This window comes from Aulonocara sp. 'chitande type north' Nkhata Bay, linkage group LG7 (genome assembly GCF_057382095.1).
Source record: "Aulonocara sp. 'chitande type north' Nkhata Bay isolate Kocher_YH1m ecotype deep benthic linkage group LG7, A_spYH_male_GT1.1, whole genome shotgun sequence".
NCBI classification, from domain to species: domain Eukaryota; kingdom Metazoa; phylum Chordata; class Actinopteri; order Cichliformes; family Cichlidae; genus Aulonocara; species Aulonocara sp. 'chitande type north' Nkhata Bay.
The window spans coordinates 66,744,845-66,762,376 of record NC_141350.1 but is presented as its reverse complement, the minus strand read 5'-3'; the positions used below and the strand labels follow the sequence as shown (position 1 = coordinate 66,762,376).

The 17,532-nt window shown below is 41.9% G+C and overlaps 1 protein-coding gene across 1 annotated transcript; it reads right to left on the bottom strand.

The window, feature by feature from the left end:
• Window positions 1-352: 352 nt before the first annotated feature.
• LOC147326732 (solute carrier family 13 member 1-like) lies at window positions 353-17,332 on the bottom strand. The gene is made up of 16 exons (XM_086302664.1): window positions 17,188-17,332; window positions 14,139-14,307; window positions 11,875-12,003; window positions 10,148-10,284; window positions 9,875-10,041; window positions 9,703-9,742; window positions 9,515-9,596; window positions 9,229-9,386; window positions 8,942-9,061; window positions 7,870-7,968; window positions 7,125-7,226; window positions 6,859-6,950; window positions 6,272-6,366; window positions 4,013-4,174; window positions 1,556-1,693; window positions 353-1,414 (listed from the first exon to the last, which is right to left on the bottom strand). The coding sequence occupies exons 2-16, from the start codon at window positions 14,256-14,258 to the stop codon at window positions 1,280-1,282; spliced, it is 1,776 nt and encodes a 591-aa protein (XP_086158790.1). The 5' UTR covers window positions 14,259-14,307; window positions 17,188-17,332; the 3' UTR covers window positions 353-1,279.
• Between the last annotated feature and the right edge of the window lie 200 nt (window positions 17,333-17,532).

The window sequence follows — 17,532 nt, the reverse complement described above, 5'->3', positions numbered from 1 at the left end:
TTGACCTTAGTTATGTTGTACCACTCCATGTGCTGTGTGCGATGGCCTGTAACTCACTGACCCCCAGCGCTGTGTTTACCAGTGTTCTAGTTTCCTGTTTAGGTTTTGTTTGTCTCTTGTTTTTGCTACAGCACAATAAAAGCTGCGTCTTTGAGTTCATCCTTCTGTGTCCATGAGTTTGGGTCCTCATCCTGCCCACCACAGCGCCAAACCTTGACGTTATTAAGCTCTATCTTGGAGAAACACACATTTGATTAACCTTTCATATGTGTTGGTGGAGGAGATATTGTGTTATCCCAGAGTAGCTGACTTTTACAAGCAGAGGAAGGGCACGAGACTTTTCCCTAGCTGTGCGTTTCCATATGAAGGTCAACCAAAACCAGTTCACTCAGAATCTCACAGGAAAATCAAACTAGAAGTCAGAGAAACACAGTTTATTGAAAACTTTAAAAAACAAAACACACACATATCCAAACTTCTCCTGTTGGGTTTACACAAATCCCTGAGCCAGTCAAAAATGTGCTACTTCCAGTGTGGTATCCCAGCTTTTGCCAGAGACAGGATTTAAGAAGGACGCATAGAATTGAACCCTGATTAGAAATCTATAGAAAAGGGAAGAACAACAGAGCCCCAGTTAACAGCTAAAAGTGAAAACATATGAACTAATCAGCGTATTGCATAGATGCATGCCGAGTGGCAGCAACCTTTTCTCCCTTCTTATGGGTTATGGCATTAGTGAAACAGGGTCGCTACACAAATTTTCCAGTGTGCAGGTTTACTGTTGTGGAGTGGCGTATTTAAACCCTAACAAAATCCTTATCAGAGTCTAACAATAAGTGTAAGTGAAATAAAAAAAAAACACAAGAAAGCACAGAAAATGAAGGTCTTGAAGGAAACGAACGATGATGTGCTTTTTAACAAACTGACTGATTCTGACAGCAACCCTCCAACTTCCTGCACGTTTCATACTAATGCAAAATGACACCTGATGAATAACTGTGAGAATCTGGTGGCATCTTACAAAACTGCATTAATTACACTCCAGGATGACGTTTACCTTCCAGAAAAACCCGACTTCACTTTGCAGCTCCTGGCCCATGAACTCAAACTAAAGAGATAGATCTTTTAAACTAAACAAACATAAATATTAATATTTTATTTTATTTTTAACAGCTTTTAACTTTAGTTTATAGCCTGTCTAACATCACTCTAGCAAGAATCTCCTTGGAGTCTCTATAAGGATTCTGACCACTGAAAACTAAGTTCCAGGGTCCGCTCATCAAGGTGTCGTGGAGTTGAAGGTCGGTGCCCACTCAGGGTATGTATCCAGCGAAAACAGAGGAATTCCCCAAGTTGCCATGGCCAGCAGGAGGGAGAGGACTCCGATCGTGTTGACACCAAGCCCCGCCTTCACCTGCAGCAGACATGATCAGACACGAGGCTTGCAGTCAAGGATGAATGTTATACAGATGTTTCTTGTGAATTATGGCCAGCATACATTTAGTGAAAGAGTTATTTCTAGTGTCTGCTTCTCTTTTCTTATCAAAGAACTCACCATATCCATGATAGTAATGTGTCCATAGGCATACACCACAGCATTGGGCGGGTTGGACACTGGCAGGAGGAAGGAGAAGGATGTGCACAGGGTGGCAGGGATCAGGATGTACAACGGGTTGACGTGTATGGCCTCGGCCTGAAGCGAGAACAATCTTCATAAAGCGCTTTGAGTGCTCAGAGTAGAAAAGCACTATATAAGAACCAGTCCATTTGATAATAATTTCACTAATTTCATAAATTAGTGAAATAACAGTCTCTAGTGTTCCATACACAGTAGTGTCATTGATGCTGACTAGCTGGAAATAAACCACTTGTTTTGTGGCAGGTCAGACAAAAAAGACTGTATGTTAAAGATGGAAATAGCCAACCTGACATCACCCTTTTATTTGGGAATTCAGTGTTGGCTACAGTGGCTTGCAAAAGTATTCGGCCCCCTTGAACTTTCCCACATTTTGTCACATTACAGCCACAAACATGAATCACTTTTATTGGAATTCCACGTGAAAGACCAACACAAAGTGGTGCACACGTGAGAAGTGGAACGAAAATCATACATGATTCCAAACATTTTTTACAAATAAATAACTGCAAAGTGGGGTGTGCGTAATTATTCAGCCCCCTGAGTCAATACTTTGTAGAACCAGCTTTTGCTGCAGTTCCAGCTGCGGCGCTCGAAAATCTGTCAAATGTTTTAGTACGACTTTGCTAAGCTACGAAGCCGCACCGCTTGATGGATTGTCGGAGCATTGCGGCTATCGTAGGCGGAGCGATACGTACTGTGCTTCAACATAATATTACCATATTGTGTGTGTATAACCTCTTTTTAAGTTTAGTGGATATTATACATGGTTATGCTGAGGATATGTCGGCCAGTTTCCACTGGAAATGCCTTTTGGTTAAACTGTCAGCGAGGAATTTGCATGCACATAAAAACAGCTGCTTGTTTAAGTGAAAATGCATTGATGTTTGTTTGTTTGTTTGTTTGTTTGTTTGTTTGTTTGTTTGTTTTTTGCACTAATAAAGTTGTGGAGTTGTGAAATATTTTTTTTAGTTTGAATTATATCGTTATCGCAAATTTTCAAATGTATATCATGATAAATATTTTTGGTCATATCAACCTGCTCTAGTCCCGTTTGCAGTTTTCCACAAGCCATGTGGGGGACACAGCAAACATGTGGAAGAAGGTGCTCTGGTCAGATGAGACCAACATGGAACTTTTTGGCTAAAATGCAAAACGCTATGTGTGGAAAACTAACACTGCACATGACTCTGAACACACCATCCCCACTGTCAAATATGGTGGTGGCAGCATCATGCTCTGGGGGGGCTTCTCTTCAGCAGGGACAGGGAAGCTGGTCAGAGTTGATGGGAAGATGGATGGAGCCAAATACAGGGCAATCTTGGAAGAAAACCTCTTGGAGTCTGCAAAAAACTTGAGACTGGGGCGGAGGTTCAGCTTCCAGCAGGACAACGACCCTAAACATAAAGCCAGGAAACAATGGGATGGTTTAAAACAAAACATATCCATGTGTTAGACTGGCCCAGTCAAAGTCCAGATCTAAATCCAATCGAGAATCTGTGGCAAGATCTGAAAACTGCTGTTCACAAACGCTGTCCATCTGATCTGACTGAGCTGGAGCTGTTTTGCAAAGAAGAATGGGCAAAGATTTCAGTCTGTAGATGTGCAAAGCTGGTAGAGACAGACCCTAAAAGACTGGCAGCTGTAATTGCAGCAAAAGCTAGTTCTACAAAGTATCGACTCAGGGGGCTGAATAATTACGCACACCCCACTTTGCAGTTATTTATTTGTAAAAAATGTTTGGAATCATGTATGATTTTCGTTCCACTTCTCACGTGTGCACCACTTTGTGTTGGTCTTTCACGTGGAATTCCAATAAAATTGATTCATGTTTGTGGCTGTAATGTGACGAAATGTGGGAAAGTTCAAGGGGGCCGAATACTTTTGCAAGCCACTGTATGTTGGCTTTTTGGAACCAGAGGCTGGCATTTACAGACGAGAGAGAGCGGGCAGCTCATTGTGTCAAACGTGGTTAGCAGAGTATGTCCACAGTCGCACATATCAGGTAATTAACACTTAGAAATTTGCAAGAAACTACGCAAAAAATTGTGTGAAAAGTTTGTCCTTGAAGAAATTGATTTAGAAAAAAATGAAGTTGGTGTCAAGCGATGAGCTGGTTTAGTGGACGCTCATATTCAAGACAAGCAAAGCTTCGGTCAACGGGTCTGTAGGATGGCAACTGCTTATCCCTTAGTGGTTTGTTGGTTAGCTACAGTCAAAGAAATTAGGGTTAAAGGGAGGGACCGTAAACTGAGGGACTCCTCAGTGTAAGATAAACGAAGATTATTTTCAACTGTGAATCATGCAAAGCTACTCTAGTAGACTGAGAGAATCAAATTTTCCGCAGATCTGTACAATATAAAACACTGAACTAACCAGAGGAGAGAGAATGGGGAGGAAGATGGTGATGGTGGCGGCGTTGCTGGTCACTTCTGTTAGCGTGGTGACAATGAGACAGGCAATTGTGACTGTTGCTAAGACCGGGAGGTCGCCCAGAGGTGTCATCAGCCTGGCCACCCACAAAGAGAGACCTGACTCCTGCACACACAAACAAACACACACGTTAAGCAGATTTTATACCAGCTTTAATGTATCTAACAGTTCTTTTTGTTAAACTAAGGGACAGGTCAGTTCTTTCAACTTCTGAAGAGACTAGTTTCTTTGGCTCACCTTTTCTATACATCATGTTGGTGTAGACACTATAAAAGATGGACATAGGTACCTGTGGTGTGATTGAGACACGGCGGGTCCAGAGGTTGCTCTTTAGAGTCAACTTTATTATAAACGGCTGCAGCTCTCGGCTGTCAGACGCTCATTCATCACACTACACTTACAACAATTTACACCTCTGCTTCTCCATGTTTTAACACTGGGGGTGCCCCGGTACCATTACATCAACCACTGGTTTCTGAAGGCCCATTTTGAAGATTTGACATGACGTTTGTGGACACTTGACCAGATGCGATGAGGACGTGCTGGTCTGACAGTGAAACCATTTGTTCATTAGTTAATGATTTCAATTTTAGACAAATCATAGCCAATAAATTTCAGAAGGTTGATTCTGTTCACCTGGACGTGGTGTTTTCAGTGGGAGAAACATTTCGTCACTCAGGGAGGAACGCTGGTTTAAGTGGGGAGTCAAGGAGACCATTTAGGTGAAAGGGAAAAGACCATCTCTGAATTGAGGAGGGGGCCTAAGGGCACATCTTTGTGATTGCAGCCGTTCCCTAACTCTCTGTGAATGGTACTCATGGGCAACGATCAGTGATCTTTGATCAATGGTTGTTGATCGATGGTCATGACAATTTGCATATTAATGGTCAAGGAACTGACCTCCCAGCTTATTGTTCATTCAGTGGTGCTAGTTTCAGTTATCGTACAAATGTACTGTTCATAAAGTTGGAAACCTGCAGTCAGCTGAGACTGAAGAAGTCATTTGGATGAGTAATGAATAGGGATGGGTACCGGTGTTCTGACATAAACGGTAGTAACCAGACCGAAGAGCAGCGCACATTTCTGTGCTTTTCTTTTTTTTACTGAGATGTCATACACTTTGGATTCTAGCCAATCATTTTACCTTTCCGAGGATAGTAGGCGGGCCCAGGTACGTACGTTCTTTTAGAGCAGAGCTACAGATTAAAAATGCCCAAAGTGAAGCGGTCAAAGTCTGGCTGTACTTCACAGCAAAAGATGCAAACTCAGCAGCAACAAGTGCTTTAAGCTGATACTGTGATACTGTCAAAGGAGGTAACACCTCGAATCCGATGAAACACCTGGTGACGCATAGCGTTTTTTTTAAAAGCCGAGAAATGCACCGTATTTGATAGCTTGCTGCGAGACCTCACAACGAGCACATCTACTGCGGGTGTGGTGCCTGTTATCTGACCCGGAGTTAGCAACATGAACCCGAAGAGGAGAGTCCTGGCCCCTAGCCCTGCCAGTGTAGCAGAAATGATGAGGATGATGATGCAGCAGCAGCTGTTCTTCTCTGCGTGAGTAGCTTAATGTTGTTCATGTGTAATTTACGTTGAGTAGGCTAACCACGTTATTACATTAATGCATGTAAGGTGAACTAGCAAACACCGTCGTAGCTACATGCGGCTGTCCTCTTGTTTGATGGCAGATACTCCCTTCACCCTGGCCAAAAAGGCTAAAATGACCAAAGAAAAAGAGGGAAACAGCTGAACATGAGAGGTTTAGGACAAAGTTTGTGTTTTTTCCATTGTTTAAGCACTGCTTCCAGCCAAGAGTGATACCATATATCCCTATAGCTGCAGAAAAGGCTAACATTGTTATCTTTTTACAAAAAACAGCTAAACATGACAGATTTTAGGACAAAGTTTGTGTTCTTGATTCTTTAAGAACCGATTCGAGCACCGTTTAAGCACTGGCACCGTTTCAAAAGTACTGGTTTGGTACTGGTATTGGATAAAACCTAAATGATACCCATCCCTAGTAACGAAGTAGTGAAAATTCCTGTCATTCCCAATGATCTACACCAGAGTGCTGATTTTTGTCTGGACCTGAGATTTTTCTGTGTTAGCTGTGAAAACTTTACAATGTTTGCATCAAATTTCTTCTTGGTCTGTACGAGGAAACTGTTCTGGATGTATTGTGATTTGTATTTCAGCATACCTCTGCACCTTTAGCGAGGGCAAAGCCTCCACCAACCAGCAGGGCAACTTGCCACGGCATGGAGGCCTGAAACTCTTTCCAAGAGATCATCGCCTCTGAATTGAGAGAAAAAAACATATTTACTGGGACTGATGCTGAAAAACAGACGTGTTAAATGATTGTTAAAACTTTACTGATTGTTGGTATTCACACATTTCTTTGCAGCCTCAAGTTTTTATATCTCTTTTATGTAAAAGCTTGATATGCATAGGGCGCAATAACCAAATAAGTGAGATTAATGTGGTGTAGGAAAACTGCATTAAGAAGAATTAAGAAAAACCAACCTGAGTAAATCTACAGTATTTAATCCTGACCCATTATGCTAATTCCTGCTCCTTATTCTTGGAGCAGTTTTGCATGACTCAGTTAATAATTCTTATTTATCTCACAGTGGTCTGTGGTGTAGCCCCTTGGTTTAAAGTTTGCCTGAAACAAGGTTTCAACTGTAACTGATTGGTTGCCCTTCATAAACAAAAATGTTGAGAGTACTTGTGTTAGCCTTCAACATCCGACTAAACAACAAGCCACATTTCATACATATTTCACACCATATTTTCTGGAGGGTCCGTGAGCAGGTACAAAGAAGAGGAGGACGCCCAGCACCAGAGCCACAGTGGCATCTGTGATGTAGTTGGATTTACTGAAAAACAGAAAAAGGGATCAGCTGGGTCATGGTTCATTGCTGCTGTGAAAAATCATAAAAATGCATGTTTCCCAAAGAATCTCGTCTTTGTCATTGTATCATTTGTATCGTATTGTTTGTGGGAATAATTTTGAATAATTTCCAAGGCAATAAAAGAAGGTTGTGACTCACTGAGGGAAGAGGGAACCCCAGCCGGGTACAAAACCTGGAGATCTGGTCAACCACAACAAAACCATCACCACAAAAACCACCCCGGTGAAGATCTCCTGAGAACTGGAGAGAGGGAACGAATGAATGTGTGAATGCATAAATTATCATAGGAATGTCTTTCTGTCAATAACTGATCAACAAGTAAAATGAATGACAGCATTGGCATGACAACTAACCATCTAAGGTACTGTAAAACGCTGTGGATAGTTAAATAAATACATGAATAAAAATATGGCTCTTTAAATGTGATATATATATATATATATCACATTTATATATATATATATATATATATATATATATATATATATATATATATATATATATATGAATGAGCTCCTCAGTCCTTGTGGCCATTGATCAATGGTCAAACAATTTGCATATTAATGGTCATGAAGCTGACATCACAGTCCACTGTCAGGCCGTGGTGCCAGTTTTGATCATTATGCAGAACTATTTATAAGGTTGGGGAAACCTGCAGTCAACTGAAACTGAAGAAGTCCCTTGGATGACACTGAAAACGCTACGTCCAGATTCTGGGATTTCTTAGCTGGATGATTGAGCATGCATTAAGACCCAGTGTAAATCCCTAACCAACATCCTGTATCACCAACACCGCATAAATGACCACGCATGAATGAATAAATGATCAAACTGATTACTTTGATGAATAAACGAGTGCGTAAATAAACGAATGAGAGATCACCTAATGGCTCCCAGCTTCTTGTACTCATCTTCCAGCACCTTTTTCACCGCCCTCTCTCTGTCAGACTGCTCTCCCCGACACTGCCACAGGAACTTGAAGCTGCATGAGACAGTGTGTGTGTGTGTGTGTGAGTGTGTGAGCGAGAGAGAGAAATTTCATTTTAATCTTGCAAATTTTACTATTTAAGTCAAACTGATGATAAAATTCCATCTTTGCACTAAAATAATCTGGAGTAAGAGAAACACTTTGTATGCAGGAGTGATTTGTTTTCCTGGATCTTCTTGGATTCTGGAGACAGAGACTGTGTCTACTTAAAGAGAGGCTTAAAAATGTCATTTTTGTTAAATCTCTAGTTAGATCTAGATCAGGTGACCATGAACCAATCTTTAGTTATGCTGCCAACTATGCCCATACTTCCCATCATGCACTGAGGACTGTAGTTGTCTATGTTCTCCAGTTTAGCCTTCTCCTCTCTTTTATCCTCACTTCCTAACCAGTCACAGTTGATGGCTGCCCCTTCCTGAGTTCTTCCTGTTGTTAGTGATGCCTGCTCTGTTATGTCCTGAAGTCATACTACCAAATATAAATGGAGATGCATATAAGACACTTTTTCTGGGAATACTGCAGATTTTTGGAAGATGCTTTGGCATTCTTCTATTTGGTGAGGATTGGACTTTAAAAATAAAAATCGTACCTTTAACCTATTGTAAATGCGGTAGCAAAACATAATACAAACTCTCAAATAGCATGTATATGTTCTTTAGTTTTCTCTGAAAAGCTGCCGGAAACTTCTGCTTAAGTTTAAGTTTAAAGTTAGTCAGACATTTCTGTTAAAGATGCCAACAACTGATTCATCATCAGAGCTTTGAACTATAATAAATCTTCACAATAATAAAACACATATATAACACATGTGATGATGCTTCCACTAATTGATTAATGCAAAGAAATCAGAATAGGATGATGAAACTGATAAAACAGAATAACAAATGGAGTGTGCATAAAGAGTAGTCAGAGTAGAATAGCACTGATAGCAGGTGATTGGCTCTGCAGATGGTATGCTGACACTCACTCTGAGCCAATGAAGAGCCAGTACAGCCAGAACCATGTCAGCAGCAGCATGATAACACTGATGGGCAGGCACAACAGGAGCCAGTTGGCAAAGTTGATGCTGTTGCAGTCTGGGTAAACGCTGAATGTAAAGACAGTGGATTCAAAAACATTATTTTTAAAGGAGTCTTTCAATCATTATTTCATTCTAGCTGTGCAGCAGACTGAATTAACCGAACACTGAAGGCAACATTAATCCCACCACTGCCAATATGTCTCATTAACATACACCTGATGTGAGACACTCACTGGTTGAGGTACTCAGAGAATATGAGGTTAGCAGAGGTTCCCGGCAGCGTGGTGATGCCACCAATGCTGGAGGAGTAGGCGATGCCGATGCACATGGCTTTGCATAGCATCCGGCCCTGCCGACGCCTGCAGGAGGCCGTGGGTACGTTCTCTGCAGCCTGTAAGACAAAATGCGGAGAAATCAAGACAGAGAAGCAGAAATAGCGGAAGTAGCAGAACATGTATGAGCACTGGAAAAATATCAAAGAATAATTTTATTCTGTGTTTGTTTGGTGCTTTTTTGCACCTCGTCTGCTGCAGGCTGCGACTCTGCTGGTATTTGAACAGAAGTGAAGGTTTCTGTGGGGACATCTGGCTCTGTGCTGTCACTGAGAGAGGAATAAGGGATTCAACTGCTCTTCAAGCACATCAGAAACAAAAACTTAGAACACCCTGAACCCAGAGGGCAGCAGTGAATCCCCATGCTTTACATACCTCAGAGCTTCTTTATTTTTTGCAGTACAGTTGTTGATTTCTGGAAAAATGACAGATTATGGTCAGGGCCACAAGTTCCATCCTACTGTAAGCTCAAAAACACACAGCTATCTCACACTTTTAATTATATTTTGTGCTTTTATAAAGTAAAGTATACTGTCTGTGCAGGTACCGTCCAGCTCCAGGGTAGGGTTGTCTTCACCAGAGTATCCCTCTTCATTCGCCTTTAGAATCTGTTGGAGAACAGCATCTACGATGGGCATCACCATGGTAACAGCTGATGTGTTTTGGACCCACATTGAGAGGAAGGCACAGCCGGACATGAAGCCAAGCAACAACCTGAAGGAGACAGTGGTGTGTTCAAAAAGCAACAATGGAGCCTTCACACTTAAATCTCGAAGAAATACAAAATTTGAATCCAACAGCAGAGAACGAAGATGCTCACCAAGCAGGGTTGACCCCCACCAAGGTGACGAGCCTCAGGGCGACTCTGCGGTGGAGGCCCCACTTCTCGATGGACGTGGCAAGGCAGACAACACCCACAAGCAGGAAGTGGAAGTTATTAAAATACTCCTTTGCCACCTAGAGGAGAAAAGGGATTTTAGAACAGAGAGCTGCTATAGAGTAATTGAGGAAGAGGAGTAAAAATTTAAGCCCATTTTCAAATTTGAGTTTGTGGCCAATGAATATGTTATACAGGGAGTTAACAAGTAACAGATAAACCAATTAAAAATACAACTTTAAAAAGATAATAATTGGATGAGCATAAAGAAGAGTCCAAGTGTCCAAGAATAAAAACATTTATTTGCAAATAAGAACAAGGCCTGCTCTGCTGTAGGCCCATAAGACGCAGGAGGTGCCATGCTGGTCACTTGCAATGTGTGTCAGGCATCAGTAAGGGGTGGAGACCCTTGCAGTCTGATCGTTGGCTTTCGAGGTTGGGTATGGGGACATGGAACATGACCTCTCTGGTGATGAAGGAGCCTGACATAGTGCATGAGGCTGAGACACACTGGCTTGTTTTAGAGGCTTCTGGGGTGGATGAGATTCACTCTGTGTTCCTAAAAGCTTCAGATGTTGTAGAGCTCTCTTGGTTGACATACCTTGGAACACTGGATGGAGAACTGGGATTGGCAGACCGAAGATGACGTGGCTCTGCTGGCTTCATCAGTTGGTGGCCTCCAGCTCACACTGGAGCACTGGACCAGTTTGCAGCCAAGTGGCAGAAATGAGAATCCAGAAAGGGTGGCGTGCTCACTCTGGATTAGGGGTGACTTGCTGCCTCAGGTGGAAGAGTTTAACTATCACAGGGTCTTGTTAATGAGTGGGGCGAGAGGGGAGTGAGAGATTGAGGGACTGACTGTAGTGATGCAGATGCTGTACTGGTCATTCGTATTAAGGAGAGAGGTGAGTACACAAGCTACCTATGGTCACAAGTTCTGGATAGTGACCAAACAAAGAAGACTGTGGATACAAACGGCAAAATTAACTTTCTCCAAAGAGTGGTTGGCATCTCCCTTAGAGATAGGGTGAGGAGTTCAGTCATTTGAGAGGGGTTCAGAGTAAAACTCCTAGTCCTCCATCTCAAAAGGAGCTACTTGAGGTGGCTCGGGCCTCTGATTAGAATGCATCCTGGGCCCCTACTGGGTGAGGTGTTCTGGGCGTGTAGCACCGGAAGGAGGCCCTAGGGTAGGCCCAGGCCACGCTGGAGAGATGATGTTGCTCAGCTTGCCTGGGAACATCCATCCATCTATCGCATATGGATGGATGGATGGAAGAAGAGGGCCGTTTTAGGATTTTTAAGATCACACGAGGGACAAGCAAATTGGAAAAGAAGCAGGAATATGCTGAAAACTTCAGGTGGGCATGGGCGCTCCCCAGAATGGCATGGCGGAGTACCTGTTTGACAAACACACTCTTGGCAAAGAGAGCAGCTAAAGCTCTCACACCACATTTACTACAGCTTATGTGTATTTGTATCTTGCTTCAAAATGAAAAGCCATCTGCATGTTGCTGGTTAGACCTTTAAAGTTATTACTCATGTTATTATTATTGTAGGCAGAACCAGAACCAGAGCAACACACCTGCTGCTGTGCATTCATAAAGAATAACAACTCTCAACGCATCAACACGGTGTCCCGTGTAACTGTGATTGCTAACAGAAGGACTCACATTGGAGGACGACATGATGCCAAAGAGGGGGAAGAGAATGGCGGGGAGCATGGCCGTCATGGACAGTGGAATCACCTCCGTCACCCAGTATATCGCCATCAGCATCATCACAAAGCCACATTCTGCCTCCTACAGGGAAAACACATTAAGATGATTACACACACACACACACACACACACACACACACACACACACACACACACACACACACACACACACACACACATACACACGTGCAGAAGTTAGAGACGGTAAACTAGAGTCACTCAGCAACCACTTCAAAACACCTTCAGGTAATTATTTGGGTTGTTGAAGCATTGTCTAAATGTAGCTTAATTCTTATTGTTATACTTCTGCATGTATGTATCTTTGCTTTTGCAGATCATTTCAATGCTGCGCCTTTTTTTAAACAAATAATACAAATTCCAAAAAACCCCCCCAAGAAAACTGGATACTGAAATTATCCAGAAAGAACCAGTTTTGTTTATTCAGTTTTTTAAAATTTAATATTTTTATGGATAAATTTCACAGTATTTTATACTCGTTGCATTTTCAAAAACAGGATCGTTACTTTTTGTAAAACACATTTGAGGGAAGTTTTCATTTTCCATTACTGCATGCCCTCACACATCAAAATGATTTAGCCTAAGCAGTAACTGAGGAAAGGCAATGCTAATGGTGTATCAATCTTTCCTCAGGCACCGCTTCTTCTACACGTCCTGGGGGAGGGAAGCTCATCTCCAATTATCCTTTCAGCACACCGCACCACTCTTTGGTGAGCTTTGTGGTTGTAAGCGGTGCTGTTGCCATACCACGTGGTGATGCGTCCAGTGAGGATGCTCTCAAAGGCACAGCGGTAGAAGGCCCCGAGGATGCAGGAGCTCTTGCCGAATATCTTCAGTCTCCTGAAAAAGAAGAAGCGCTGCTGCGCCTTCTTCACTGTTTAGTTTGTGTGTACTGACTATTGAATGCTGAGCTGTAATCTACAAACAGCATTCTCTCTGACGTGTCTCTCTTCTCCGGGTGCGAGAGGGCAGTATGTAGTGTCAGGGCTGTGGCATCATCAGTGGGCCTGTTGTGGCGGTATGTAGCGGTTCCAGTGAGTCGGGCAGTACAGAGCAGATGAAGTCCCCGACCAGCCTTTCAAAGCGTTTGCTCATGATGGGGGTCAGAGATACCGGTCGCCAGCCGTTTAAGGAAGAGGAAGGAAGAGATGGTGGAGGGTTTGGGTACAGAGACGATGGTGGCCGTTTTGAAGCAGGCTGGGACTACAGACAGAGAGAGGGAAAGGTTGAAGATGTGTGTAAACACTCCAGCCAGCTGAGCCGCGGTTGATTTGAGGACACAGCCGGGAATCCCGTCTAGACCAGTAGCTTTGCCTGCGTTCACTCGTCCTCAGACACAGTGTGCACGCTGACATCATCCATGACGCGCACACTTTCCGGTCTCATGGTGTTCGCTGAGTTTAAGCTTTTGTTTGAGGCCTGTGTTTGGGTCGTCATCCTGCCTGCCACACAGCGCTACACGACAGAAGCTCTACTTGGAACTTTGTTAAGATCCGCCAATGCAGAATATGATATTTTGCCATTTTTAAAGGGGTCTTAAACATTTGATCAGTACTGTAGTCTAAATTCAAATTTAGACTGAAATAAAGTTTAGATTCCCATGTACTAATATAATTAGCTCAAGGTTGCCTTTCACAAGAAAAGCTGGTAGAAACAAACACCTTTTACTTGCTTTCTACTTTCTTCTAATTTGCAATCCTGTTATTTTTTAAACCTAAATTGTAAAAAATGACCTTGAAGTATCATTTTATGTGTTTTCATTTTATGAAAGTATATAAACTTTTATTTATGGCCATTTTTAGAAAAGGATCAAGGGTCAGCTGGCACTATGCACAAAGGTCTGTTAGCCGTATTTATAGTGACGGGAAAAAGTGTAAAAGATCTCGTAGTGCTTAGAGTTGAAAAAGGTGTATAAGTACAAATCCATGACTGGCTGATAGGAAAGCAAATAAAGAGCCAACGTAAACTTAATAAAGCACAGAGACTGTTCAGATCATCACAAAAACTCTACAATAGCTACAACCTACTGAGATCATATCATAAAGTTTATGTGCTATACAATTAAAACTAGCAGTGGCAACATATTTCACAATATGCAATTAATGATAGGAGCTGCTTAAAAACACTGATCAGTGCAATGTCAGTTAAATGAAACTGTTATGGAGGGGATACAGTTCCCGTCATATTTGTGCACGCACCTTTGTTCCGATGACCAGAGGAAGAGGGAGCAGCAGCAGCGGCGTGAGGATGATCAGGAGAAGACTGTGATAGTTCCACAGTGCTTCGCTCAGCTTCGTCAGCATCCTCCTGTCTCCCATCGATTTCGTCTCTCCTGCAGGATCCTGCTGTGACCCCGCAGTTATTTGGCTGTGATATGTTAGAGAGGGTAATGATTGACTGAGAATGACAAGCTGGAAACCGGTTTGGGGAAGTCATCAAACTACTGGAAGCTTCATTTTACATTTCCATATCAGTTTTCTTGAGCAAGATACAAAAGCTCATTAGTAACTGTTGGTTATCTCTCCACTAAGACAAAGGTCAGATGTTAATGTGACAAGGCTTTTCATTTATTTCAAGTGTGGTGCTTGAAAGGGTCAATGTCAGTAGTTTCTCTGACATAAAAAACAAAATATAAAGCATGTAAAGATACTTACTGAGAATAATTTTTACTAAAATGCGCATAGCAAATATACATACACAGACCTAAAAAGTTGCTTCCAGCGTGCGATATGATATTGTATGTGTACATGGTTTGGTGAGCTCTAAGGTTTTCCTCCTTCAGTTCATAGGGAAAACTCTTTCATTTACCCTGATTTTTAAGGATTTATCTATTTGATCCTGGTGTGAAATATTTAGACACAATATTTATTTGCTAGAATGTCGACTTGCATCATTTCCAGTCCTCATTATATTTTAAGAAAGAATAAAGACTGTTATATAATTAATGTTGAATATTCAGCAACAATTTAAAAGCAGGCACCAAAAGTATGCATGATATGTGAGTATATGCCTAAGTCACGAAACTTACTAGCTCATTGTGTAAAGTTGAGTCTTAATCTATACTCCAAAGAACATGCATCAGCATGACATGGCACCTGCTGACGGTAGTATATTTGTCTTGTGTCTGGCTATAAGTGTGAGAATTCCAACAACTTCTGCTATCTTTTAACTTGTTATCTTGAAAACCTCAGAGATCCATTAAAGTTTAGCTGAGTTTATGTCTGTTTCTTTTGACCCACAACTAATAACTAAACAAAATTCAGGAAAATATAAAAAAAACCCAACTTTCCAGATGGAATGTGCTGACAGCACACAAACCACTTCACTTTATAAGTTAGACTTTAATGTCATTAAGAGATTTTTGTGCAAAACTCTTGAGTCACCCTCATTTCTTTCTATTTTGCTTTCAATGAGCCAGAGCTGAGATACAGTTCCCCACCTTTACATTTCAAAGCTTTTCTTTGGACAGTGGCTGCTGTTTCACTCAGTCCAGTCCTTGTACCTCACTATTTTCAGAGGAATGTTTGCTTTGCTTATTAAGCCACACTGACCTATGACAGACTAAACACTGACCTATGAATCATTCAACCATTAAAAAAGCCACCTAACTCAAAGAATGAACCTTGAGTTAAGTTGTTTGGCCTGCTGTTCACTGAAGCCTCATCAGAACAGGAGGAATACGGGTAAAATAAAAATCTGAGGTGTGGTATATTATAAAAGCACTTGACTCTACTCCAAATATAACAATTCTGGTTGAAATTGCTGTTAGTATAAATGTTGGAGGTCAGGAAAGAGATACAGCACTGAGTGTCTGCTGTCATCCATAAAACACGGCTTTATCATAGTTTGTGTTGCATTTCAGCCAGTGGTGTTGGAGATCTTGTCCAAATAATTGGAATAATGAAAACATACTATAAGACGTGCACTGTGGTCATATGCAGCCAGCTTGCTTTAACTATTCATTAATTTATTTAGAAATTGAATGAAGTCATCTTTGAGTACCAAGCACATGAACCTGTGTGATAGATCTGTCCAGGAAACAGAATTCTCCAAATCAGTGGAGCTGTTAAACATATACAGCAGTTCACCTGTAGCAGGAAGGGTTATCTTTGTTTCCTTAATGAGTTTGCGTATTTATTTTTAACCTCTTTAGAGGACAAGATGTTGTCGAGTCTGTTGGAGCACAGAATGAAGTCCGCGGAGCTCGTGTAACCACAATGACGTCACTGTAGATGCATACTTCAAATATATGAAGCAAGATATATGGAATCATATAGCAAAGAAAAAAATTATAAATAACTGTAAGTATGTTTTATACTTTAGATTCCACCCTTTGCTTTGTTGACAGTGCTGCAAACCCTTGGACTTCTCTCAATGAGCTTCATGATGTCGTCACCTGAAGTGGTTTCACTTCACAGGTGGGCCAGTCAGGGTTCATCTGTGGAATTTCTTGCCTTCTTAATGTGGTTGGGACCATCAGTTGTGTTGTGCAGAAGTCAGGTTGGTACACAGCTGACAGCTCTATTTGACAACTGTTAGAATTCATGGCATAAACCATCAAGCGTTACGATGAGACTGGCTCCCATGAGGACCGCCCCAGTAAAGGAAGACCAAGAGTCACCTCTGCTGCTGAGAATAAATTCATCCAAGTTCCCAGTCTCAGAAATAGCAAGTTAACAACACCTCAGATTAGAGCCCAGATAAACGCCACACAGAGTTCCAGTAGCAGACACATCTCTACATCTACAGGACAATGAGCCCAAACACACCTCCATGCTGTGTCAGGGCTATTTGACCAAGAAGGAGAGTGATGGAGTGCTACGCCAGATGGCCTGGCCTCCACAGTCACCTGACCTAAACTCAATTGAGAGGCTTGGGATGAGATGGACCGTAGAGTGAAAGGTCCAACAAGTGCGCAGCATCTCTTGGAACTTCTTCGAGACTGTTGGAAAACTATTTCAGGCGACCACCTCATGAAGCTCATCGAAAAAATGCCAAGAGGGCACAAAGCAGTAATCAAAGCAAAGGGCGGCTATTTGGAAGAATCTAAAATATTAAACATGTTTTGAGTTATTTCACATATTTTGTTTACTACACAATTCCATATGTGCTCATTCATAGTTTTGATGCCTTCATTGAGAATCTACAATGTAAATAGTCATGAGAATAAAGAAAAACCATTAAATGAGAAGGTGTGTCCCAACTTTTAACTGGTAGTGTGTGAGTTTAAGAGTGCTGTTTTCTCACCTCTAGCAGCTTGGCCACCTCAGGATTGAAAGGTGCTGTTTTGATGTAGTGAAGGAAATGGGGAAGTGAAGCCTCTGCTCCTGGCTGACCGTAATCTTGATGGTCTTGATGGTCTCACTCAAATAAAATCCCGAGCACCACTTTAAATCACTCCACAGTCACCTGAACCTGTTGAACATTAACACTGAAACCACAGACTGTTTATGAAAGATGGACATCATGACATCACCCATTGTTTTTTATGAACCAGTACTGGGGTTCACATTGGCTGCCTACTGTAGTCCGTGTGGGTCTGTCTACAGAGATGCTACACGAGTTCCCCCTCAAAAAGCCTCAAATCAGAGC